The 25,322-nt window shown below is 43.8% G+C and overlaps 2 protein-coding genes across 3 annotated transcripts in view; one reads left to right on the forward strand and one right to left on the reverse strand.

Annotated features, from left to right (window-relative positions):
* Nucleotides 1-1,219: 1,219 nt before the first annotated feature.
* Nucleotides 1,220-9,878, forward strand: LOC103295122 (ubiquinol-cytochrome-c reductase complex assembly factor 5). Of its 2 annotated transcripts, XM_054729608.1 has the most exons (5): nt 1,220-1,617; nt 3,369-3,456; nt 7,664-7,747; nt 8,879-8,996; nt 9,379-9,431. In XM_054729608.1, the coding sequence occupies exons 1-4, from the start codon at nt 1,467-1,469 to the stop codon at nt 8,952-8,954; spliced, it is 399 nt and encodes a 132-aa protein (XP_054585583.1). In that variant the 5' UTR covers nt 1,220-1,466; the 3' UTR covers nt 8,955-8,996; nt 9,379-9,431. The 2 variants fall into 2 exon arrangements, with proteins under 2 accessions (XP_054585583.1, XP_008149773.2); XM_008151551.3 differs by lacking the exon at nt 8,879-8,996 and having other exon boundaries at nt 9,379-9,878.
* Nucleotides 9,879-14,440: 4,562 nt separating this feature from the next.
* PBRM1 (polybromo 1) overlaps nt 14,441-25,322 on the reverse strand; it is a 140,359-nt gene continuing 129,477 nt past the window's right edge. The window contains exons 30-33 of the mRNA XM_008151491.3: nt 21,824-21,979; nt 18,802-18,872; nt 18,474-18,690; nt 14,441-17,269 (exon numbers count right to left, since the gene is read on the reverse strand). Coding sequence (XP_008149713.3) covers nt 17,097-17,269; nt 18,474-18,690; nt 18,802-18,872; nt 21,824-21,979 — 617 coding nt within the window. The 3' untranslated portion in view covers nt 14,441-17,096. The remainder of the gene's footprint in view (nt 17,270-18,473; nt 18,691-18,801; nt 18,873-21,823; nt 21,980-25,322) is intronic.

The following is a 25,322-nucleotide window of genomic DNA, read 5'->3' on the forward strand; positions in this document are numbered from 1 at the left end:
CTCAGAGATAATGAGGTGACAGCTTCATTAAAGACCTCGGCAAACACAGCTCAGCCAGAGTGAGGGCTTTCAAGCCAGATCTCTGCTTCTGCCTGGCTTAATCTCAGCCTCTCAGTTCTCCGTCTGGAAGAGGTGATGATGAAAATAGAGGCGAGGTCCAGTAGGCTTCGGAGTACATATAAAGAGCTAGGGTTCAATAAATCATCATTATCATCATATTGCAGCTAATCTAATTGATCAGTTATTATACTTCAGGCACTGTGCTAAGTGCTTTCTTTATTTGTATTATCTCTAAATCCTAACAGCATCAGAGGAAGGTCCCCATTTTGTGTAGCGAATTGAGGCACAGACTAAGGGAATATGTGCGGGGTGGGTGTGTGTGTGTGGGGGGAGATGTGGTTTAACAAAGCCCATCCATGTTGAACCATTAAGTTCTTCTGTGATTGTGAGATGATGCATAAAAAGCACGCACAAGTCCCTGCATAACGGTAAGTGCCCCATACAGGAAAGCTTTTCATTAATTTTAGGGTCGTTTGTCGCAACATGCTTACCTAGACTTTTGTTGTGATGACAAAGTTCAGCTTTCCACAAGGCATATTAAATTCTGTTATTTTTAGCCCTAACCGGTTTGGCTCAGTGGATAGAGCGTCGGCCTGCGGACTGAAGGATCCCAGGTTCGATTCTGGTCAAGGGCATGTACCTTGGTTGCGGGCACGTCCCCAGTGGGAGGTGTGCAGGAGGCAGCTGATCGATGTTCCTCTCTCATCGATGTTTCTAACTCTCTATCCCTCTCCCTTCCTCTCTGTAAAAAAATCAATAAAATATATTTAAAAAATATTATTTAAAAAAAAAATTCTGTTATTTTTAGAAGTCTGGTCACCGTTCACAGACTCCGAAATAAATGCAAGGCGTTCCCTAATTGCAATTATATTATGGTGCAGCACACGTTTAGTCCATCAGAGGGTCATCACTTCCATCAGGCCTTAAAGAAAAAAGATGGCGGTGACAGAGCGCGGGGCGCGGGGGGGGGGGGCGGGAGGGGGACGGCCGCCGACTCCCAGCACTAGCTTCACCGGGAGGCCCGGGTCCCCGCCGGCCGTCGCCACGTGGGCGGTCCCGCCCCCTAGCCCGCCCCGCCCCGCCCCGCCTCCGGAGCCGAGACGCCTGCGCGAGCTCCCCCGCCGGGCTCGGCCTCACGGAGCACGCGCACTCGGCCGCATTCTACGGGCGAATCCCCGCGCCTTGCCGTGCTCTGATTGGTGGACCCGGAGCTCCGCGCTGGGCTCCTGAAGACCTACCCGCCTGGAGCAGAGGCCGGGCCGTGATGGCGCGGTGAACTCGACCGCTGGGCTCTGCAAGGGCAGGCAGGACGGCCTCGCCGCCACCCGGGCGCTGCAGTCCAGGGTCTGAGGCAGCTCCCGTCGGTCCTGGTTTCTCCGTACCCCTCTCCGCGGCCTCGGTTAGGCATGTTTTCCAGGGCCCAGGTGAGGCGGGTTCTGCAGTGGGTGCCCGGAAAGCAGCGACTCGGCGTCTACAGGTTTCTGCCCTTCTTTTTTGTCCTGGGAGGAACGATGGAGTGGATCATGATTCAAGTGCGCGTGGGCCAGGAGACCTTCTGTAAGTGGGGATCAGCAGCCTCCGTTCCATTTCAGGAAGGCAGGAGGTGGCATAGGGCCCTTTTTCCTGGGAGATCGTCATGCCCAGGTTGCAGACCGCTCCTTCCACTCAGCGCTGAACTGGTTTTTTCCGCGTCGGGAGGGCAAGTGCGGTTCCATGCCCTGGGCCCTGGAGACCCACCCGGGCTCACGGGGTCTCCTGTAAGCGGGGAAACAAAGGCACTTGGGCGTCAACCCTGAGACCTTGCTCACGCGTTGAAGGGAGTGCACGGGACTCCACTCAGGACGCCCTCCTCTCCGGCCCGCTGGTGACATTGTGTGGGCCTAGGGGACAGACTGGCTCACCACACGGTAGACGGGGGTAGGAACGTGGGGATTCATGGAAACTCCTGCTAACCGGCCAGTCCTCTCTGGGCTCTGTAGTCCAAACCCTGGAGGGAGCTGGTCTGCCCGCTTAGCCAATTACCACTGTTTTTACAGGCAGGTCATTGGCACCAGGGCCCAGCACTGGGAAGGGGATGCCGGGCGCTGCTTTGCTGAGCATTATAGCTCCGCACAGGCTAGTTCGTCTGCTGACTTCACAGGAACAGCGCCATTGAGTGGGAGAAGTTGTGTGGGGAAGGCAGGGAAGTGAGGGAGGCTATGCTTTATCCTTAAGGGGACAGGGGTGTTGCCTGGGACAGGATAGGGTCAAGGAGCCGGAGCTAGATGCTGTTTTCAGTGACTGAAAAGGAAGGCATGGAGAACGTACCAGTGCAGAGAAGATGGTGGCAAATGGCACAAGCCCTGAAGGAAGAGGGTGGCGAATCCGTAGTCTGGAAAAGCAGCAGCTGAGAATAAGGAAACTGACCTCAACTCCCCACCCCAAGTTCCTTCCCGGGTGTGGGGGAGGGAGCAGCAGAGAGCCACAGCTCGGGAAGTGCCTTTGAGGGGACACGTTTTAGTTAAGAAGGATGATTTCAGAGAGAGTAGAAATTGTGGGGGATACGGAAGTGCGGGAAGTCTTAATATCTTAAATCATTGCTAAGAGGTATGCTAGGATATGATCCTGTCTTTGAAAATACTTTTTTCCCCTTAAATTCTCATCAGAGGATATTTTTTTCATTGATTTTTAGAGCGTGGAAAGGAGTGGGGAGGGAGAGAGAAATATCGATATGATAGAGACACATTGGTTGGTTGCCTTCTGCAAGCACCGTGACCAGGGCCAGGGATTGAACCTGCATCCAAAGTACGTGCCCTTGCCCGGAATCAAACCCCAGACCCTCCAACATGCAGGCCAACACTCTCACCCCTGAGCACACCAGCCAGAGTGAAGATACCAACTCTTACCCTGCTATTGAAGTCCAGAACTCCATTGACATAGCCTCATTTAACTCATGTTTTAAATTACTTTGGCATTGAATCCATGTTGAGCCCTAGCTGGTTTGGCTCAGTGGATAGAGTGTTGGCCCATGGACTGAAGGGTCCCTGGTTCAATTCCAGTCAAGGGCACATACCTCGGTTGCAGGCTCCATCCTGGTCCTGGGAGGCAACCAATCAGTGTCTCTCTGTCTCTCCCCCTCCCTTCCACTCTCTCTAAAAATAAATGGGAAAATATCCTTGGGTGGGAATTTACAAAATAACCCCAAAAAACATTAATGTTGAGATTCAGATATAGTGACCAACCTATACTACTGGTTAAATTACTTAGATCTTAGTATTTTTAATTCCTCAGTTTCTTAAAAACCTAAGTAAAATTTTTGTTCAATACAGATGATGTCTACCGTAGAAAAGCCTCAGAAAGACAGTATCAGAGAAGGCTGGAAGAAGCATCAGAGACTGAACTTCAGCAGTCAATAAAGTGAATATGAAATTTTTCTAGTTTCAAATTCTTTAAAAATGTACATTCATTAAAAAATACAGTTGTGTTGGGTGAGTACTTTGTGAAGTGTATGATTGTCTGACCACTGTCCTGTACACTTGAAACTAATCCTACCTAATAAAAAGGTACTATGCAAAAAAGCATCACTCTGCTACGCCCATGATTGGGCCGGCGGGAGGCTGGGGGGCGGGACTCAGGGTGGCCTATCCGGCCGTTGAGAAGATCAAGATGGCGGCGCCCAGTCTGCTCAGCTCCCCTGCTGGAGTGTCCAGCCTATCGGCAGGAGCAGCGAAGCTGGATCCACCTCTGGAGGGATTTTTGATCTGCCCCCAGACACGGCAGTCAGAGCCAGGACAGCAGGTCATGGAGGCTTCCCTGGCAGCGGGGAAGCCCCAGGCCCTGCAAACAGAGCCGGGCTGGGACAGCAGGGCATGGCAGCTTCTGCGGCAGCGGGGAAGCCCCAGGCCCTGCAAACAGCCCGGACAGCAGGGCATGGAGGCTTCCATGGCAGCAGGGAAGCCCCAGGCCCTGCAAACAGAGCCAGGCCAGGACAGCAGGGCCTGGAGGCTTCTGTGGCAGTGGGGAAGCCCCAGGCCTGGCAGAGCACACTGCAGGGCATTGGGGCTTCCTTCACATGGCGCATGGGGAGGCCGGCAGAAAGCGGAGAGCAGGGCATGGGGGCTTCATCTCCATGGCTGCAGTGAAACCTCCAGGCCCGCAGAGAGCAGAGAACCACAGGGAGTGGGCCTAAGCCATCAGTAGGACATCCGCTGAGAGCTCCTGGATTGTAGCGGGTGCAGGTTGGGCTGAGGGCCCCCGTGCACAAATTTTGTGCACCGGGCCTCTAGTCCTATCTAATAAAAGAATAATAGGCAAATTGACCGTACCTCAGCTATACCCACAAGCCACGCCCACCAGTCAATCAGCGAGTGTGCAAATTAACCCAACCAAGATGGCTGCGGCCATGGAGCGAGCAGGAGGCTTGGCTCTGCTCAAGGCTACAAAATTTCAATTATAGAAGATAAATAAATCCCAGATACCAGGGCCTCCGCTTGGGTTGCTGAGGGGCGTGGCTGGCCTGCCAGCTCCCACCCGTGCACCAGGCCTCTATCCTATCTAATAAAATAATAATATGCAAATTGGCTGTCACTCCAACACATAAGATGGCTGCCCCCATGTGGACACAAGATGGCCAGCAGGGGAGGGCAGTTGGGAGGGACCAGGCCTGCAAGGGAGGGCAGTTAGGGGTGACCAGGCCTGCAGGGGAGGCAGTTAGGGGCAAACAGGCTGGCAGGGGAACAGGCATCAATCAGGCTGGCAGGGAAGTGGTTAGGGGTGATCAGGCTGGCAGGCAGAAGTGGTTAGGGGCAATCAGGAAGGCAGGCAGGCGAGCAGTTGGGAGCCAGCAGTCCTGGATTATGAGAGGGATGTCCGACTGCCCATTTAGGTCCGATCCTACCTGGATCAGGCCTAAATGGGCAGTTGGACATCCCTCAAGGGGTCCCAGATTAGAGAGGTTGCAGGCTGGGCTGAGGGACACATGCCCCCATGCACAAATTTCGTGCACCGGGCCTCTAGTACAAAATAATACTGAATATACTAGTAAACTGAAAAAAAAAAAACACAACAAAACAAAAAGCTGGCATAGCTCAGTGGTTGAGTGTTGACCTATGAAGCAGGCAGTTGCAGATCAATTCCCCGGTCAGGGCACATGCCTGGGTTGCAGGCTTATTTTGCAGTGTGGGTGTGCGGGAGGCGGCCAGTCGGTGATTCTCATCATTGATGTTTCTCTCTCTCTCTCTCCCTCTCTGAAATCAATTTAAAAATACTAAAACAACACATTGCTGCCCTAACCGGTTTGGCTCAGTGGATAGAGTGTCGGCCTGCGGACTGAAGGGTCCCAGGTTCGATTCCAGTCAAGGGCATGTACCTTGATTGCGGGCACATTCCCAGTGGGGGTGTGCAGGAGGCAACTGATTGATGTTTCTCATCGATGTTTCTAACTCTCTATCCTTCTCCCTACCTCTCTGTAAAAAATCAATAAAATAAACAAACAAACAAAAAACACACATTGCTAACATCCTAGCAAGTTCCTCCTTTCCTATGCACTTAGGGATGGTGTTCACCTGGCTCTAAGGTCTGCATCGGAGAATTTGAACATGCTTGGAAAACTGCATCCCATATTTTCTACTTCAGTGACATTTCTGTGCAGTCTACATTTCAGGGGAGAATTAAATTTGAAGCATAAAAAATGTTCTTAGATACCTAGTTCATGCTAGGCAGTTAATCTGGAATTTGCATTCTCTAGTTGCCAGGAAATGGCATTTCTGTACATTTGGCAAGGAGAGGGATCAGGAGTTGTGTTTGATACACAGACATCTGAGTCAGTTTAATTTCATTCTGACCACCTTCAATAAAAGGTAAATTATTAACCGTAGAGAGGCAGCTTTACATTTATAATTTCCATAGCTATTCCTTAGTTATTTTTTTTATATATATACATTTTATTGATTTTTTACAGAGAGGAAGGGAGAAGGATAGAGAATTAGAAACATTGATGAGAGAGAAACATTGACCAGCTGTCTATTGCACACCCCCACTGGGGATGTGCCCGCAACCAAGGTACATGCTCTTGACTGGAATAGAACCTGAGACCCTTCAGTCCGCAGGCTGACACTCTATCCACTGAGCCAAACCGGTTAGGAATATTCCTTAGTTTTCAATTGTTTTTTGTCATATACTGCACTCAACAACCAAAAATAAACTGGACAACTTGTTAGTATTTTACTGCAACTCATTTCAATGTATTCAAAAATTGGCAGTCTGAGTAAAAGAAAATGACACATTGTTTTAATGGTTGACTACAACAGTTTAGTTCTTACAAAAAGAAAAATGAAGCACAGTGGGTGTGGCTCAGTGGTTGAGCATCGTCCTATGAATCAGGGGGTTAAGGTTAATTTCCTTACTTGGTCAGGGCACATACTTGATCCCCAGTGGGGGTGTGCAGGAAGCAGCCAATCAATGATTCTCATCATTGATGATTCTCCTCTCTGAAATCAATAAAAATTGTTTTTAAATAAAAAACAAGGAAAATGAATATAATTACATAATAGCCAATATCCTACTAGAATAATAAAAGTGCATAACTGGTTAATAATGACCTTTAGTAAGTATTGAATATTATTTTGTGACAATATTAGACAAATATATAGGAACCGTTTTTCTTGAATCTACTAATGGTAGATTTTTTCCAGTAGGCAAGTTTTTTTTTTTTTTTTTTAGAGAGTGGAAGGGAGAGGGAGAGACAGAGAGAAACATCGATGTGAAAGAGAGACATCAATTGGTTGCCTCCTGCACATCCTCAATCAGGGCAGGGAGCCTGCAACCGAAGTATGTGTCCTTGACCAGAATCGAACCTGGGACCCTTCAGTCCACAGTGCTATCCATTGAAACAAACTGGCTAGGGCCAAAGATTTTATTTTTTAAATAATATTTTATTGATTTTTTTACAGAGAGGAAGGCAGAGGGATAGTTAGAAACATCGATGAGAGAGAAACATCGATCCCCTGCCTCCTGCACACCCCCTACTGGGGATGTGCCCGAAACTAAGGTACAAGCCCTTGACCAGAATTGAACCTGGGACCCTTCAGTCCACAGGCTGATGCTCTATCCACTGAGCCAAACTGGTTAGGGCCAAAGATTTTTTAAAAAACAGCTCCAGCCCTAACCGGTTTGGCTCAGTGGATAGAGCGTCGGCCTGCGGACTGAAGGGTCCCAGGTTCGATTCTGGTCAAGGGCATGTGCCTTGGTTGCGGGCACGTTCCCGGTGAGGGGTGTGCAGGAGGCAGCTGATTGATGTTTCTCTCTCATCGATGTTTCTAACTCTCTATCCCTCTCCCTTCCTCTCTGTAAAAAATCAATAAAATATATTTTAAAAAAACCAGACACAAAAAAACCAGCTCCATTGAGGTATAATTCCTATCATGACCAAAATTTCAGTCATCATAAATGTTCCAATTCAAATTCAAATCTAGTTTTAGGATACTACTGTCATCCCCAAAGTTTCATTGTTCCCATTTGCAATCAATCACTGCATAGACAACATGGTTCTTTCCCAGGCATGTGGTAGCTCTCCAGCAGCAAGCTATGTGGGAGACTCACGTTGCCTAACGTTTTCTCATTTTAGATTCTCCCAGTTGTTAGGTCGAGGCATGGACATGGACCGGCCCCACAGGAGGGGAAGTCAAGAGCCGATGCATGCAGCCACAAGGTAGATGGTGACGCAGATAACTGGTGCCTTCCTGGACCCCCAGCCCGAGGCGTAAATTCCACACCGCTCATGCCCTCCACCCCTGCCACTAAACAGCTGTACAAAGGAAGTACTGACAATCCCTTTTGGCGCAAACTTCTCTGGCCCCACACTCGGACTGGTGAACCTCCCCCTTTTAACCGGCCAGACTGTCTTTTGTTTCCTGCATCGCGAATCTCTCATTTGGTGCCAAAACCCGGGAGGGTCGAGTATTCCATTTGACCATTCACAGTCTGGGGTACCCCCCTCTCCCATCTCGTGGTTCAGGATCTTCCTGCCTCTCCCCCCCGGCTCGGCAGCGTCAGCGGTTAAGTCTCAGCCCGTGCTGATTCCTGGTGGTCGTTTTTCCGGCGTCTCTGTCCATAAACTGCAGCCCGCGTCAGAGATTGCCTTCCAGGCTTAGCATTCTGGGCCCCTCCAGGAGGGGTTCTGAACCTTGGGAGGCAGCAGAGATGTTCCTGCCACCCCTTGGTTCTCCAGCCATTTGGCCTCCGTTTTCTGGACCCCCTTCCAGGAAGGAGTTCCTGGATCCCGGGAGGTAGTGGAGACGTCCCTGCCGTCCCTCCGTCCATAGCCTTGGCTGAACGACTGGGACGCTGGTCCTTTAGCCCTGGCTACTGACCCCGGGTATTAGACATGGGTAATAAAAAAATCTAAACCGGATCCTAGCACACCTCTAGGGTGTTTCCTCACCAATCTGGCTAAGCTAGGCCTGTCCCAGGATCTGCGTCCTAAACACCTCATTTACTTCTGTAATGTAGCATGGCCTCAGTATGAATTGGAATGGGTCCAGATGGCCCGAAAACGGGACTTTTGATTTTAACATCCTCACTGACCTCAGTAATTTCTGCTGGCAAAGCGGGAAGTAGCCCTTTGCTCCCGCCCCTCGCTTTACTCCTCATGTTCCACTCATCAGATCCTCCTCGAAAAGTCTTCTTCACCCCCTCAAACCGGTCCTCAGCCCCTTTCTCTGTCTTCTGACTCTTTCGACTCAGCTGATCTTTCATTTCCACTTCTCCTGCTCCCACTGCCCTGCCTTCTGCTCCCTCTCTCCCTCCTCCTCCTCCTTCGCCACGGCTGCCCCTTTCCCAGCCGGCGGCCGCCGCTGCAGGTGCCACCACCGCCGCCTTGGGCCGCGAGCCAAGCAGAGGCTGCCGCGCAGCATTAGAGCCGCCCGCCCGCCACCCTGCTGGCCGCTCCAAACAGCTAAGTGAGATTTCTGTCTGCAGAAATTTTGGTTTGCTCTTCCCTTGTGTATTGTGAGCAGCTGCCATGTTGGCCGCATGGCTTGCCGCTCCCATGAGGGCCGTCATCCTGAAACAGCAAGGCCCACCCCTCTCTGGCCACATGGCTTGCCACTCCCATGGGGGCCGCCATCTTGAAACAGCAAAGTCCAACCCCTCTCTTTGAATAAAGTTACTGAGACCTCCCACAGCCCGCCCCCGTGGGCCAGGCCTGGTGTGGCCGCCCACCGCCGCACTCCTCCTCCTCCTCCTCCAGCCCATGGCCCGCTGCCTGCTCCGCCATTAGGCCCACTGGTATCTATTCCTTTAATTTTGCTCTTTGGCCCGTCTCATGCGCTGTTTCACTAGTTTTTTGCAGAACAGAATGCAGGCGTTCACCAACCAGAAGGTAGGAGAGATCTATCTGGCCTTGAATTCAGAACCTAGAGACACCTATGTCACCAGAATCCTTGAGACCCCGGGTAGACGCCCCTGACGACGCACGCTCTCAGCAGGAAGTAGCTACAGAAAACGGACCTTCACCCCCTGACCTTGCCTGGACTCTCAATTTTTTTTAATATCACCAAAAGCCTGGAATGATAGATCCTCCCTTCCCCCAACTGGTGGGCAGAGTATGATGTAACCTGCGTCTGCGGCCGGGACATTCCCGAGACACTGAACAACCAATCAGCACGTGCCAAGTGCCCTGGGCCCCAACCCCTTCCCGTTCCTCCCCTCAAAAGGCGTGTTCACCTCTGCACGTGTTGCTGTTCTCCCCTTGCGAGACAGCTCAGCTGGGTCCTTCTCCTCTAATCCTGGTTTTTTCTACCCCCTTTCGTAATGAATCTTGCTCATTAGTGCAGAATAAACTTCCTCTTTTAACTTGTCTGGGTCTCTGACTCCGTTTCCTGCGCCTCAAACCTTACACCAGTTAAATCTGACTGATGCACGGCTTGTCTAAACCAGGACTGCAACACCAGGGTAGCAAAGTTGTAGGTTTTCCTAATTAATTTCTCTCCATTTTGCCACTTTTAGTTGATAAAATCACAGACTTCCTCCTGGCCCCCAAATTGATGCTACATTCTTTCTGGCATTAAAGCTGCTGGGTTTTATGTTTTTGCAATCAGACCCACACTGGTCAAGCCACTCAGTTTTTGCCACTGAACTGGGTGGGGGCTGAGAGACTGAGTGAAAACAGCCCCAGGTAAAAAGGCCACTGACTTGCTGTTCTTAACCAAAGTTTGAGCAGTTTTTCAAGAATAAAATGTTCCCGCCGAAACCGGTTTGGCTCAGTGGATAGAGCGTTGGCCTGCGGACTGAAAGGTCCCAGGTTCGATTCCGGTCAAGGGCATGTACCTTGGTTGCGGGCACATCCCCAGTAGGGGGTGTGCAAGAGGCAGCTGATCGATGTTTCTCTCTCATCGATGTTTCTAACTTTCTATCCCTCTCTCTTCCTCTCTGTAAAAAAATCAATAAAATACATTTTTAAAAAAAGAATAAAATGTTCCCAATTTGTAAAATAAATACAAATAAAAATGTACTTTCCAGATCTCTTACACAGAACTGCCTTAACAAAGAACTTTTTTCGTTTTCCTATCACTGCTTGAATACTTACTTTCCTGTGTGAAAATTATTTCCTCCTAAAACATACCTCTACCCACTGAATGAATCTAGTCCAGGAACTATTTCCTAAACAATTCAAGGATCCATCAGGATGGCTTTCAGTGCAGCCTGAATTCTTGGTGAAATTCTTTAGGCAAAAATTTTAACTTTACTTTTTTGCAGAATTCACATTTCATCACGGACATAAAAGTAAGATCTAAGTAAAATTTGATGCAGACAAGATCATTGTAACCAGAATAATTATGCAGATTACATTTGTCAGCTGCCACTTTGTAAACATTTTGCTAGGGTGCTGGGATTCCTGACATTACATTACTTGCTCTTGTGAAACCCTTCCCTTGCCAGGCTCCATTAACATGCAGGGGCTGGACCTGCTGGAGAACTGGGGTGGGGTGGGGGTGGGAGACAGGCTTCCCACGCCCCTCTGTGATAAAAGATACTGCTTTCAAACAGCTGCTAAATAAAGATAAAGAGGCTGCTCTTTCCCTAAGAAATGTAAACGTCACAGTGCAAAGCAACCATAGACTTTGGCTAAATCGTAGGCTCAGTCTATTGGTAGAGATTTTGTAATTTGATCCAGAATAAGTTTGGGTCAGCTGATAGAAAATGCAAAGGCATCTTCCCATGCTTGGATAACCATATCCTACATCTTTTGAAACAAGAAAGTAGCTACATATTAAAGAACACTTGTTTCAAAATAGTTTATTTTTTCATGAATAAGAAGCAAATGATCTCTATCACAAACACATCTCTTCCTAAACTGTTTAGGGATTTTTCTAATTTTAGTCCATTTATGTTAGAACCAACTCAGTATAAAGAGCCACTGATTAACTCATTAAAGTACTACCTGAAGTAAACTCAGAATCACTGCCCAGAGATGGAGTGTGAAGACCAGTGATGATCGGCAGCCCCAGGGAGAGGAAGGTGGTTCTCAGGTGCACTTGCATCACCTCAAGAACTGCTGGTGAATCTCACCTCACAGGCATTTTACTGGTTGGACTGCAGCATAAGAAAATTGTGGTATGATACAATTATATGGCCTTATTATTCCATGTTCCTCCACCTCCTGACTTAGAAGTTTAATATTTGCTACATATATAGAATATTGAACCCACACATTTTAACCTTTAACAAAGAATAGTTGTAAATACTAATAAAATAATCTAATTCTATGTCTGCTGTGGGTTCCTTCCCTGGCTCACCTTCCTGACCCCATCCTAGAATCACTAGTCTGAAATTTGTATTGATCTTCCCTAGAGCTTTCTCCGCCCCCCTTCCCCCATATATTTTATTGATTTTACAGAGAGGAAGGGAGAGGGAGAGTTAGAAACATCGATCAGCTGCCTCCTGCACGCCCCCCACTGGGGATGTGCCTGCAACCAAGGTACATGCCTTTGAACAGAATCGAACCTGGGACCCTTCAGTCCGCAGGCCGATGCTCTATTCACTGAGCCAAACCAGTTAGGGCGAGCTTTCTTCTTTTTAAATATATATATATTAGAGCCCTGGCCAGGTAGCTCAGGTGGTTAGAGCATTGTCCCGATATGCTAAGGTTGCGGGTTCAACATCCCTGGTCAGGGCACTTACAAGCAGCAAGCAATGAATGCAAAAATAAGTGGAACAAATCAATGTCTCTCTCAAATTAATAAAAAATGTTTTATTAACACACACACACGAGTGCTAACTTACTGAAAGGCAACAAACCTTTGAAGATGACAGGTTAATTTCTGACTCCAAGGCAAGGAGACTAGCAAAGCAATTACTGTATTAAATTTAAGATACTTTCAGAGCACATTAGTTTGGATGCTAGAGAGTAGGGATGGGGAACATCCGGCTCTTGGTCCGTATAAAGCCCAAGAAATCATTTGGTCTGGCCCTGCCAATAAATCTATGAGCTTTTTTCATAGCAATATAAACTTATATTAAGTGAATTATATTAAGCAAATGGTATTATAAATGTCCAAATGGCCCTTGGCAGAAAAGGTTCCCCATCCCTGCAATAACTTAAAAATTAACTTTGTTAACCAAGTTGCAAGCTTTCTTTTTAACTTTACTTCAAAAACTTCTTTTTTTTGTTAATCCTCTCCCGAGGATATTTTTCCCATTGATTTTTAGAGGGGGGGAGGTGTAAAAGATAAACATCTATGTGAGAGAGATACATTGATTAGTTGCCTCCTGCACATGTCCCAACTGGGCCAGGGAACAAACCTGCAACCAGGCACATGCCCTTGGCCAGGAATTGAACCCAGGACCCTTGGGTGCAAAGGCCTGATGCTCTACCACTGAGCAATACAGCCAGGGCTCAAAAAAACTAACCCTCCTAAAGAATATGACTCTACCCCATCCGACACTGGAATGATTTAAGAGAACTTGAATGAATTTAAAGGGCATTGTGCCCTGGCCAGTGTTCTCAGTGGTTAGAGCATTGGCCCAAATACCAAAGGGTCATGGGTTTGATTCCTGGTCAAGGGCATGTGCCTGGGTTGCAGGTTTGGGTGTGTATGGAGGGCAACTAATCGATATGTCTCTCACACAGACGTTTCTCTCTACCTCCCCGCCTTCCAATCTCTAACAAAAACAATGGAAAAAATATCCTCAGGTGAGGATTAACAAAACAACAAAAAGGCATTGCTCTTATATGCCAACTATAGGACTGCAGTGCCCCCTAGTGTCAACTACAAGGCAAATATTGAATAACAACCCCCCTACCCCCAATACTCAATTTAGAATGACAAGCCTAATTAGCAGTTATTGCTAGAAATCTACCTCCACTGTAGTGCTGTGGAAAGAATTTGGGCTTTGGAGCTTCACTTTATCATCTGAACTGATAAAATACCCAAGTTAGGAACATAGTCACTTTGTTCATCTCACAGTCCTTTTTTGGAAGTTTTGTCTAATCTCTCGGATGTAAATTAATTACATTAATATCTTTTTGTAAGTTTGATTTTTTTTTCAACTGAATAACCTCTCTTTAAAACAAAATGCACTTGGGGAACATGAGGCTTTCCAAAGAATTTCCCTCCTAGTAGAATATTATCAATTTTTTAGTCTTCACACATGTGTGAAATTTCTTGCCATTTTTATGTGTAATCCAATGAATACATCTATTTTTGGGATAGAAATAGTCTGTTAGGTTCTAAACTTTCCTTCAGCTGACCTAGCACACTTCCAAACCAAAAAGAAAGAGAGTAATACTTGGCAGTATTTGTTTGCTCATAGTGTTTAGTTGGAATGTTTATACAACACTGATCCAAAATATACTCATGAGCAAAGATGTATGCATAGCCCTAAGCTCTTAGGAGAACAGAATCACAGGGATTTGCAAAGTGATATTAGAGGAAAGCAGTTGGTTGATTTTACCAACACTTTCTATTGAAAGTGTGGTCATGTTTTAAGAGCTTATAACCATATTAAAGACATACCTGGGACACATCTCTTCTGACCACAAACAACTGACTATTTGAAACGGGTTATACTGCTTTATGATCTAGGACATGCTTTCCTTACCTTGTGCAATCAGAAACTTTTTAAATTTAATTTAATTTAATTTTGCAATCAGTAACTCTTTAATTTTAACCTAAACCTGCATTTCTGCCCACCCTGAGGACAGCAGTGTGGCTACATTTGGCTTCTGTGTTAATGCGCCTGAGCCCTGGACCAGTGTCTGGACACTGTGAGGAGCTCTCTTCCCCTAAATTAGCAGCGGTATCCCTGTCAGCACAAAAATCAAGCTTTGCAGGAGTTAACCTGTTTGAAGCTAACATCTGAGACAAGCTTTAACAGAACAACCAAATCTGGTTAATCCAAATCACTTTGCAAACTCCATTTTTATTTGGATTAAAAAGCTTTAGATGAACAAACATATGATACATACATGTTATAAGTCTAGTTACCACGTAAAACTCTTTTGATACAGATATTAGAATAAACCAAGTTTTGATATAGAAATTAGAATAACCAAGTTTAAATCAAGTCTGAAAATGTTCAAGCTCAAAAGCCAACACCACCAATTTGGAAGTTTTACTCAGAGAAGCATCTCCTCTCAATTCTTCCTCAGAGGAAGACAAGGGCGGCTTCAGAAACAAAACCATTAAAGGTCTTTTCAATCAGTTGGCTGATGTATTATTTTAAACCTATAGGTTTCCTCCACACATATAAACAAAATTCTTTTCCACATGAACTTATATTTTGAAAATACTTAGGCCATTATGCTTTCTAAGCCATATCATTACAATTCCTAAAACTCGTGGATAAAAGGTGTATAGTTAACTTGCACTTTTTTAAATGAGCAAAGAAATTTTTTTTGGAAGATGGCTGACCTCAAATCTTATTTCCTAAATATTAACTGATATTCTCCAAGTTAATATACAGAAAGACATGATTCTAAAATAAATTATTATTTTTTTTTAAGAAAAACTTAATTAGGGCCTGCCTAGTGGCCCCCTGGCCCGACTCTGCACTGCCTTAGGGACGCTCCTGGCCGGGTCTATGGTTCCGATAGCACCTCCAGACACTGGGAAGGAATCCGGAGGAGGAGTGCTCTGGCTTATAATGCCCCATGTAGCCCACAGTAAAGTTTTTAGAGGCTTCCCAAGAAGTCTCATCCAGACCTTAAAAAGGGAAAAAAAAAAATGGACACAAGAAATAAATAAATAACTTAACCAAAATTAAATTTCAGGTTCTTTGGTGTAATTCAAGGATGTCTAGAAATAAAATAATCTGATTGTATTATACAGTCCATGATGATTCAATGGCCCAAATAACCAGGAACTGAAGATTTCTTTATCTGATTCAGTTTAACAATAAGGTACTGATATACTATTGCAATACATTTTTTTAAAATTCAGAATTATTTAAAATACTTGATGCAAACTGAGATCCAGTGGTTGACTATACGCAATTAAGTTACAAGGGCCTCCTATGTAGATAACAAGAGACTTTTATCCATTCTACACACTTTTGTCCCCATGATTTAGTAAGAATGGTAATGAAATATCCAGGTACTGAGTCATACCAGACTAAAAGAAAAAAGTATCCTCTGAAAGTCACTCTTTCAACTTACAAACAGCAGTAGAAGGTCAACCACAATGGCAACCACTTTGCTACAATAAAGCAGGTTTCCAAAAACCCTAGAAACACTGTTCCATATTTGCTGCTTTTTACCTGTCTGAGCATCGTACACTGCCTCCACATGTTTGTTTTAGGGTCATATAAGAGACAGGGTCATCAAACCCAAGAGTTTAGGATCTGTAATAGTCTTTTTCATGAGCATTTTCTTAAATTATGATGCTCTTCTCTTGAAATTTAAAAACACAAGCTGAATTTTAAATATTTTAGGAAGTTTTAAATTTCTGGTTGAGAATTACAATGAAGAAATTTAGAAGAAAAAAAGAAAGCCACATCTGACGAGGAAACAAAAAATACTAAAACATTTGCATATGCAGGCGGTCTACCCATTTACAATTAGGCTTCTGATGCAGCTCATATCTAGTGATGCACTTCCTTTGTTAGTTTAGGTATTATGCTGAAAAATAAATCACCTCCATGGACGCCTCAATGCTTTCTTCAAGATGAACTTCAAATTTTTTTTCAATGTAAGAGATTTAAAATTTTAAATCATCTAACACGTATAGGCATTAATTGTGAATTATTATAAATAGATCAAAAGTACCCTTAAACTTACCTGCCAAGACTAAATATAATTCAGGGTTGTGCACATATTCTACAAAAATAACTGACACCACAGACATCTAACTCAACTCAAGAAGTGCTCTCTCCAGGTGTCCGGGAGACGCACCAGCTGCAGAAAGATGCACAGCACTGACTTCAGATTTCTGCAGCGAGCCTCTGAGTTAATAGAGCAAATGTGCCATGTCTGCCAAACACGTATAACCTAAATAACAACCTTTCACTTCACCTGTAACACACTTTTTGTGAAAGTGGCTTAAGATATTCAGGCACATGAAACAGACACAAGTACACTCCCTTCTCTAAGATGTAAACTAGGACCAACTTCACATTTCATTGTCAACTAATCTGTAAACTCGTGTGTGTGTGTGTGTGTGTGTGTGTGTGTGTGTGTATTTTTTCACTTTGTTCTTTTATAAAAACAAAAACCAAAAAACCCTAACCCAAGACAAAACCTTTGATGGTTTCAGTTCCATGGCAACAAGTAAAAAGATAAAACTCCAAGTCTACACATATACAACCAATTATGAAACTGGTTTTAAACGAAGGAAACGTATGCAAAAAATCTTTGTGTATTTGATAAAGTCAACTTAATATAACAAAAACAAATTGAAATAGCTTATTAAAAGTGTCCTTATATAAAAATGGCCTTGTGATGTACAGTAAAATGCAATAAAAATTATCATCCTTTGTTCCTCCCCCCACCCCCTGTAACTATGTGGCTACTATTCCACAAAACTTGTTATGCTTCTATAAAAGAAACGTAATAGATGTGATTAAAGGTTTTCTAGATTGTATGCTTGGCGAATGTTGAGGGTGTCTCGGAGCATCAAATCCCGAAGGCGCCAGAGGGCATCTGCCATGGTGGTGTGAGCCCCTTTACTTTTCAGCCAGTGAGAGGGTAGGCGGCTCTCTTGTTCTTTTGACAAATGGACATCACGCCTTCGAGCTGAAAATTAAAGTGTAGACAGAGGAATATAAATAGGAATTTTAAGGTAACAAATTTTCCCTCAGTCCTAAGGTTTGATAGATTAGAACATAAAAACATAATGATTTATTAAATATTACACATTTTAACTCTGCAGAATATCCCCAAGCAAATTTCTTATATAATTTATTAGACATCTTGGTTTTTAGAAAACTACTTCACTTAGGCATGAGACTACCTAACTGGGGATGTGTTGTTTTATGCTTTGTATTTTAGAAATTACCTAATTTATAATAATGACTTCACCAAAGAGCTGTACAAACACCTAAAAGATTAGGTTATTAATATTTTGTTGTAGCCACTCCTGATAATTAATAATTACTTCCATGTGAAGAGAAACTCCTAAAAAGGTAAATGTGAAGAAAGGGAAAACATACCTACTACTCTTATAAAAGAAACCAAATTATCAAATTTGGTTTAGAAATAAAGAGTAGAAACTTCAAACTTCAAGAGACTAGGCAAGTTATTTTAGTTTGTACTGAATAAGTCTGTTGAACTAAATGACTAACTTGATAGGTTAACAGAAACATATTTTCTAATATATTTTTCTCTTTTAAAAATTGAGGTGAGCCCTGGTTGTTGTTGTTCAGTGGTTGGAACATTGGCCTATGCACTGAAGGGTCTTGGGTTCAATTCCTAGTCAAGGGCAGGTACTTAGGTTGTAGGTTTGATCCCTGGAGGTGTGCCAGAGGCAACCAATCTACCATGTCTGCCTGCCTGCCTGCCTGCCCCGCCCTCTTTCTCTCCCCCCCCCCCCACACGCCCCCATCCCTCCCTTCCACTCTCTCTAAAAATCAATGGAAAAAAGTATCCTCAGGTGAGGTTTAACCACAAAAAAATTTGAGGTAAAATAACTTTAATTTATTCAAATGTATCTATGTTTAATGTCCAAATGCCTAAAATAATAATTTAAAAAATTCGAAATATACTTAAAAAGATGACGGTGATATTTATGACAAAATTAAGCTTTGAGATTCAGCAAAAAAATTTTTTTCAAATTGTGATGTTAATATACAAAGAAGCTTCAAACCCTTGTATTAAATATACCATTTATTTTACTTGTATAAGAAAAATGGGTATTTGCCCTGGGTTACAATATGGCAATAGCAGAAGAGGGCTTGAACAAAGGGTGGATTTCATACTTAGTGAGAAGGACTCTCCTTACCTGCCAGAGTCTGGTCCCATTTGCTAATGCTGTTGGACTCAGCACTGAGTCCTTCAATGTATTTCAGGTAGGCCTCCGAGTGGAGAAGCCGTTGGGTCTTCGGTGGAGGAGCCACAAACATGGGCGTTGTTGGCTGCTGTATAACAGGGGGGCCGGCTGGATGTGGGCCAGGATATGGAGGTGGTGCCTGCTGTCCTGGAGGCCCCAAAACTCCTACCTGAAAGAGCACAGACCACATAATGAGGGGAAAAAAGACTTAGTTCATGTTTTAAGAAAGAAAATAATGTGAACTCTGTCAAGTCCTAGAAAATCCAACTGGGAGGCTTACCTGCTGTCCATACGGACTTCCGCCTGGTGCTGGAGTCCCTACCATAGGGGCCACCCCTTGGTTCATTACACCTGTAATTCAGAATGCAGTGTCTCAATCAGAGGCTCTGGTTGACATGACTGAAAAACTACTGTCTGATAAGAAATTATGCCATTTATAATGCAAGCCTATGGATCTCTCTGCAGTTGAGTCTTTGTGGATAGGAACCCTACGCACCCAACACAGGATGTAGCATTCAAACAGAAATTCCTATTGTTTTTGTTTCCTAGGTATTTGACAATGCTAGTTCAACTTGTCAGATGTGTATTAATTATTCATGGCTTAGAAATTATTTGAACCCTGCAAAAATTCTAGTATTTCCCTAGGTAAGCTTTACTCAGAATACACCTATATTTTTAAGGTATTTTTCTTCTGACAACACATTCTCCTGTCCTGAAGCCTGTGTTTAAGTTCAGCAGTAATGGCATTCAATCAGGCTCAGCAGTATGCAGTGTGGTAGGATATAAGGACACAGGGAAGAGGCTGTGCAAGTGCATAGTTAAATGAACTCTGTGGAGGTTGGAGGCACATCCTTGCTGTCCCCTCACAGGCTACCAGCACCTCTAGTTCTGACTGGAGTTACTAATGTTGGCTGAGAGAGGACACTTCCATCTGATAGACAGCACTTTGAAAAGGGCTATCACTTCAAATGCAAAATGAAGGAAAAGAGAAAGATATGGTCCTACTATATTTGAATATGTATCTGATAATAATTTTGTAAATTACTCTTGGTGACTCCTCATAAACAATTCTGTCTCACAGGTACTAATTGATAATAATGAGATGTCCTAAATTTATTATCTAGGGTTATTTTAATAATCTTAGGACCATCCATTTACTGTTCTCAAAACAAAGAGATACAAGAAACCCGGTTCATTAAAAACTACAACAGAAATCCTGGTGAGTTGTTGTTTAAACTTGAAACAAATCCTACTGGCTGCCTAAAAGGCTCAAGAGGAGCCAACTTCATATTCTATATAGTTCCTTTGGATTCAAAATGTTAATATTTTGACCAGGCAGAACCAGCCCAATATTCTCAGGTTCAGAATTACTAAATGCTACTTCCAGGAGGTATGAGACATTTGTTAGACAGAAAAGAATAAGTGAAAATAAGCTTTCTGTTTACAAAGCAGGAATTTTTATATTTCAAGTACTCAGAAGGGTAGGTACACCTGGATCACCATGATAGGATCCTAATGATTATTTATGAATGAATGAAGAGGTTGTCGTGGGTAAGCTGCAACATATTAATAACCCCTACCCCCTGCCTCCCACTCACTCACCAGACTTAAGATTCCACAACACAGTGGGCCTCCCTGAGCTGCCGGTATCAATCTTTGTAGAGCAGCACAAAACAAACCAGCAGACCCCTCTCCTTTCTCTATTTACAAATGCCATGCTAGGGAGCAGCAGGTGAGAATGTGGGCCAAATCCCCAGAGGAGTTCACCGAATTCTCCTCTCAAAGCCTGATCAGGAATGTGTGGATGTAGGAACTAAGAGTGTTTCTTCCCTGTCTCCTGTCTCCATCAGGTGTGTTGTTCCTTTCAAACGCAATTTAAAATCTGAAGAGGAAAAGGCAAATAGCAGTGCCCAACACCCATCAAAGATATCTGCTACCTACACAGTTCTGGCCTTAGACGTGTTTCCCACTGAGTCCCATGTGTACTTAAGAAGTCAGCTCTAACCTGGTCTGCTGACTCAGTGATACACTCTATGCCAAGATGAGAAGGCACTGAATTAAGGCCAATTCTATTTGCCACATGGGCACACCCATTTTATGACTGACTTCTGCTGCAACAGCAACTCACACACAGGTCACCATTTACATAATGAAGCATGTTCTCCCACAAATATTTCCTCCTTTGGATACATCTGGATCAAACACTTTTGTGGAGTTATGACCATTCTCTAGTGAGTCTCTAGTAATAGGAGTGTGGCGGGAGGCTCTAGGCCAAGCCACCATGTTGACTCACCCTGCACATTGCTGGGTGTACCCTCTGAAGCATCCTTTGGAACTCTTTATAACCCTATGATCAGTAGGTCCAATACTGGTGTAAGCAAATCTAATGTTGTTACATTTTATCATCTGGGCTGAGCCTTTAGCTTTTATTTTGGATAATGGACCAAATGCAATTCCAAGTTGTCTTAAAATCACAATCCCTCCAACCAGATTATAGCTAAGGGTCAGTTCTTTTGAATATGATGACAATTAATATGGGAACTTGTGATTTTCCTTTCATAATAAATTTTCAACTTACTAATTAATTATAAAGTTACAGTGTAGTTAAAGCTGGATTTCATTTATATGTTTCTATGTAAAATAACTTCTGAGCTTCGGTCCATAGCCAACCAGTGTCTACAGTTAGTAGAGTGGACTATGTTGTTCTTTAATATGTTATGTCATGCTTCTTAGGGAACTCAGATACAGAAAACCAGTTCAGTGCAAATTTGTTCCCTCCCTCCTTTTTGTGCCTAAAAGGACTGACTGAAGGATTTCTGACGAGTTCCACATTAGTGACTTCAATTCCTTAGAAGTGCTAATTGAGAAGCAAGAGATACAGTAGGGACCCTATACAAGATTCTGTGAGATAAGAACTGAATCAGAGGAAGTAATGCACTCAGGAGCAAAAAGTGCTTTTAGTGACTCTCAACTAGCAATCTGAGAAATTTTATTCACTCATAAAGAGGGCACAACTTTCTAGGCTGTGTCTGAGTTTTTTAGCACGTTAAATTGTGTGATTTTAAGAGTTTGCCTCCTGCCCAATGTCTGCTAAATCTGGTTTCTGCCGTGTCCTGTGCTGCTGCTAGGCATCCAGTTGCTCTACACACAGGACAGACCCTGCTGCTGACATCTCTGGGGTTCTCAGTGTGGGAAGGCCTGCTCATAACAGGCAGGGAAGTGCCTCCTAAAACAACTGGTTGAGAGAGGAAAAAGAGAACATAAAGATGAGATTAATGAGTGAATGAGGATGAAGTTCTTACCCGGTGGTGGGATGCCCGGGAGGCCGGGCACACCTGGCGGAAGATGGTGGGGTGGAGGCCCCCCAGGGTGAAGTGGCTGCATGCTGCCCATGCTAACAAGGCCATCAACTGGGCCCTGCAAAGGTGGAAGGCCTGGCGGATAGCCACCCATCATGCCTTGAAGGACACAATAAATTTCAGACATGCATCATTAACATGCAACATGAGCTAAGTAATAACAAACTTCCCACATGCACTACTAATGAATAAAGCACCCTTAGTATTGCATGATACAACAGCAATTAGTGCAATTATTTTGTTGCAAAAATGAACAAAATAAAAAGTTATAAATATGAAACCCAACATTTCTGGATGAATTAGTACTTAGTATATTATTACTTGTAGTTATCTTTCCTGGGATAAATATACTGTATGTTTTCAGGTAAAAATAAAGAGGAGTTCCAGTAACAGCCTTCCCAAGGTCATGATTATTGCAAGCTATTCAGAGTGACCAGTTCTGCGACTGTGTTTCTAATTGAACAGTAATAACCCCATCATTCCACTCTGCCCACACTCATATGCCTATCATGGGTACACACGAGGGGAAACTGGAATGGAGGAAATGAGGTGCACAGCCCTGATCACAAAGCATGGTTCTCCAGCTTGTGGGAGGATGGCAAGGATTTTTCATCCACTCCTCCTCCCTTCTAGCCTCACCACTGTTTCTAAGAATGGATCATGCTAGAGCTTGACTGACCAACCACTAAGAGCCATCACAATGTCTGATTGTCTGATATTTCATCTTTAGATCTCAAACAAGTTTAAAATAAAGATCAAAACTAAACCCTCCCAAGTCAACCTAAGCCCAGGTCACTCAAAGCCTGCATGCAGACCTTAGGGAGGAATGGCTGGAGAATCAGGCTCTGCTGACATGAGAAAATGCCAATTGTCATCATTGTCTCCACGCTCACAAATGTCCTCACATAAACCTTCATTTAACAGGGAGCATTTTAAATGTGGCACAGAATTTCTGTGAACAGTCTTTTACTCCTTTATTTTCAAAGTGCATCTTCACATGACAAAATATTTTCTGCTGGCTAAGGAAGAGTTTCAAGAAACAAGTATTTTTGGCAAAAGGAGCGAAAGGAAGAAAATAATTTCAAAATGTCAAAGACTCACCTATCAAAAGACCTTTGAAGCCACACGACATTTTTTTAAGCAAGAAAAACAACTTGACTTTTCTAGGATTTGAAATGATCACAATGAACAAAACATAATACTTCCCCCCAAAATGCAATCACCTTTGGCCACAACTTCTTGCACAGAGGGAGGGTTGAGGGACTGGTGCCAAACCTCATTTTTATAAAAGACTCTGTAGAGAGACTCGGGGAAATAGTGGAAAACTCCAGATTCTAAGAATTTTACTCTTTGACTTTCCCTAAAGAATTATTTGAAAGGTATTTATTTATAAAAGTTTAGTCTCTTAAAGCTATAAAATTACTGATAATTCTTAGATTCAGCCTGCGTCATGAGTTACATCTAAGCTGACTGAAAAACGTACAATTATATGAACCAATTAAAACACATTTTAAATAATACTTCTATACACGAAATAGGATTATGAGTTTGTTTTAAAAAATGAGGGTTCAGAGAGTAAAAACTACTTTGAACAGACACCATCACCTTAAACATGAGGAGATCCAATGTTGCCAAACTGCCTTTTAACACCACCACCAGATATAGCTTTTAGGGAATTTAAGAATGTTAGGAGACTTTGCTTTCAATTACAAAAGCCCATCTGAACGCACCCTTCACGGGCTGAAGTTGAAGAAATTAAGAACTGAAAGACATGACACTTGTCTTCATTAAACTGTACTTTGGCATTTATTATCCCAGTCACATGTGTTCAAATGAGCTTCAATGCTTGTAAGCAAAGCTGGTCTCAGACAGTAACCAGGCTAAGACTTAGGCCCTATGCAACCTGTAAACCCATGAAAGATCACCCTGATAGCTGCAAAGTTCCCACTGTAGACTGGTTCCTATAGCGAATGCTTGCCCTTCACTCCCATGGCCCACAAGTCTGGGCAGTACACACTTAATAATGAACAGGGGCTTTCTAAAAAGTGGCCCCATCCTCCTCACCCGTCAGAGCTCTATGATGTTATTCCCCAACAGGGAGCTAAAATGCTGCAGCTGCTGGTTTTGTCCCCCCAATCCCCGTTTTTTGTTTTTAATGTTTTTAGCTGTTTGAATTCATTTAGTTAATGTGTCCCTGGGCTTTTTAGTCAAGGGCACAGTGCTACAATATCACACATCAAATAGAACAAAACAGGATGTCAATAAGGGAATTCTAACTTTCAAGGTCCCCATGTTCGAGGCCTGATTTCTAAAACCTTTGGAACCCCATTAACCAAAATGGGCCATGGAATAGAGCAGGCAATGACAAGATTTGTTAGATCAACAGCAGTTACACTGGAAGTACTGAACAGCCATGATTCAGATGTGCTTTGGCGAGTGCAAATGCTAGTTCAGCGACAGTGCATTTGAGAACTTGCCATCATGAAAGGTAGGAGCAACAATGGAAAAGTTATCTTATGCTACTCTTCCTCAAAAAGCAAATACAAAAAAAGCAAAAACAAGAACAAAAACAGCATCTCAATGGAGCCTGCCTTGAACAAGACTGTCTTCAACTCCCTTGGAAAAGAGGTCAGATTGCTTTTGCTTAAGGAGAAAGGGGGCTTGTATAGACCTCACCAGGTTTAGAGAAATCATGAAGGAGGGACCCAAGAAGTGGTCTACAGGCTTCTTGTTGGAGGCTTGTCAGACAACGATATCCAATTCTAGAAGAGCCAAATTTGCTATGGCTACCAGATCCAGAGACAACACACACAGACAAACCACATTCATCATTTTTTCTTTCTTTTTCTTTTCTTTTCTTTTTAAAATATGTGACTGGGATACTAACAGAAAATGCAGTTTAATGTAATTAAATAGAAAAGCATTACAGAGTGGGCACAATGAATTGAATAAGGACTTTGTATTCCACCTAGCAGTCATGCACACTGGTGACCAAAAAAGGATTTATAATTCATTGTCAAAAATCCTTTTAAATGGTCAGTCTTTTTAAAGGATGGCTGCAGCAGAACAAGGCAAACTGAATACTGGAATGAGATGGAAAAGTCAACATCACCTAAAGAATAGTTTTGTTTTCTCTTGGATGTCTCTCAGGAAGAGAATTCAGGGTCTATTTATATTTTCTGCTATAATGCTCTATCAAGAGCAGCCTGGGGTGGAGAACAGCGCTAGACTAGGCCCACAGCTAGGGAAGAGCTGCTCCCTACCAATTCCCAGGACTGGGGCCAGGGCCCATTTCTGGGGCAGAGGGGAGGCATTGCCCATATGGGAAAGGCAATGTAAGGACAACATGGATGACTTCAAACTTTGAATCTCTCATAGGAAAGCCTAGAGACTGTGGCCTACTCCTCATTGGAGAAAAAAAAAAAATGAAGGAATTTCTTAA

This window comes from Eptesicus fuscus, chromosome 18 (assembly GCF_027574615.1).
Source record: "Eptesicus fuscus isolate TK198812 chromosome 18, DD_ASM_mEF_20220401, whole genome shotgun sequence".
Lineage (NCBI taxonomy): Eukaryota > Metazoa > Chordata > Mammalia > Chiroptera > Vespertilionidae > Eptesicus > Eptesicus fuscus.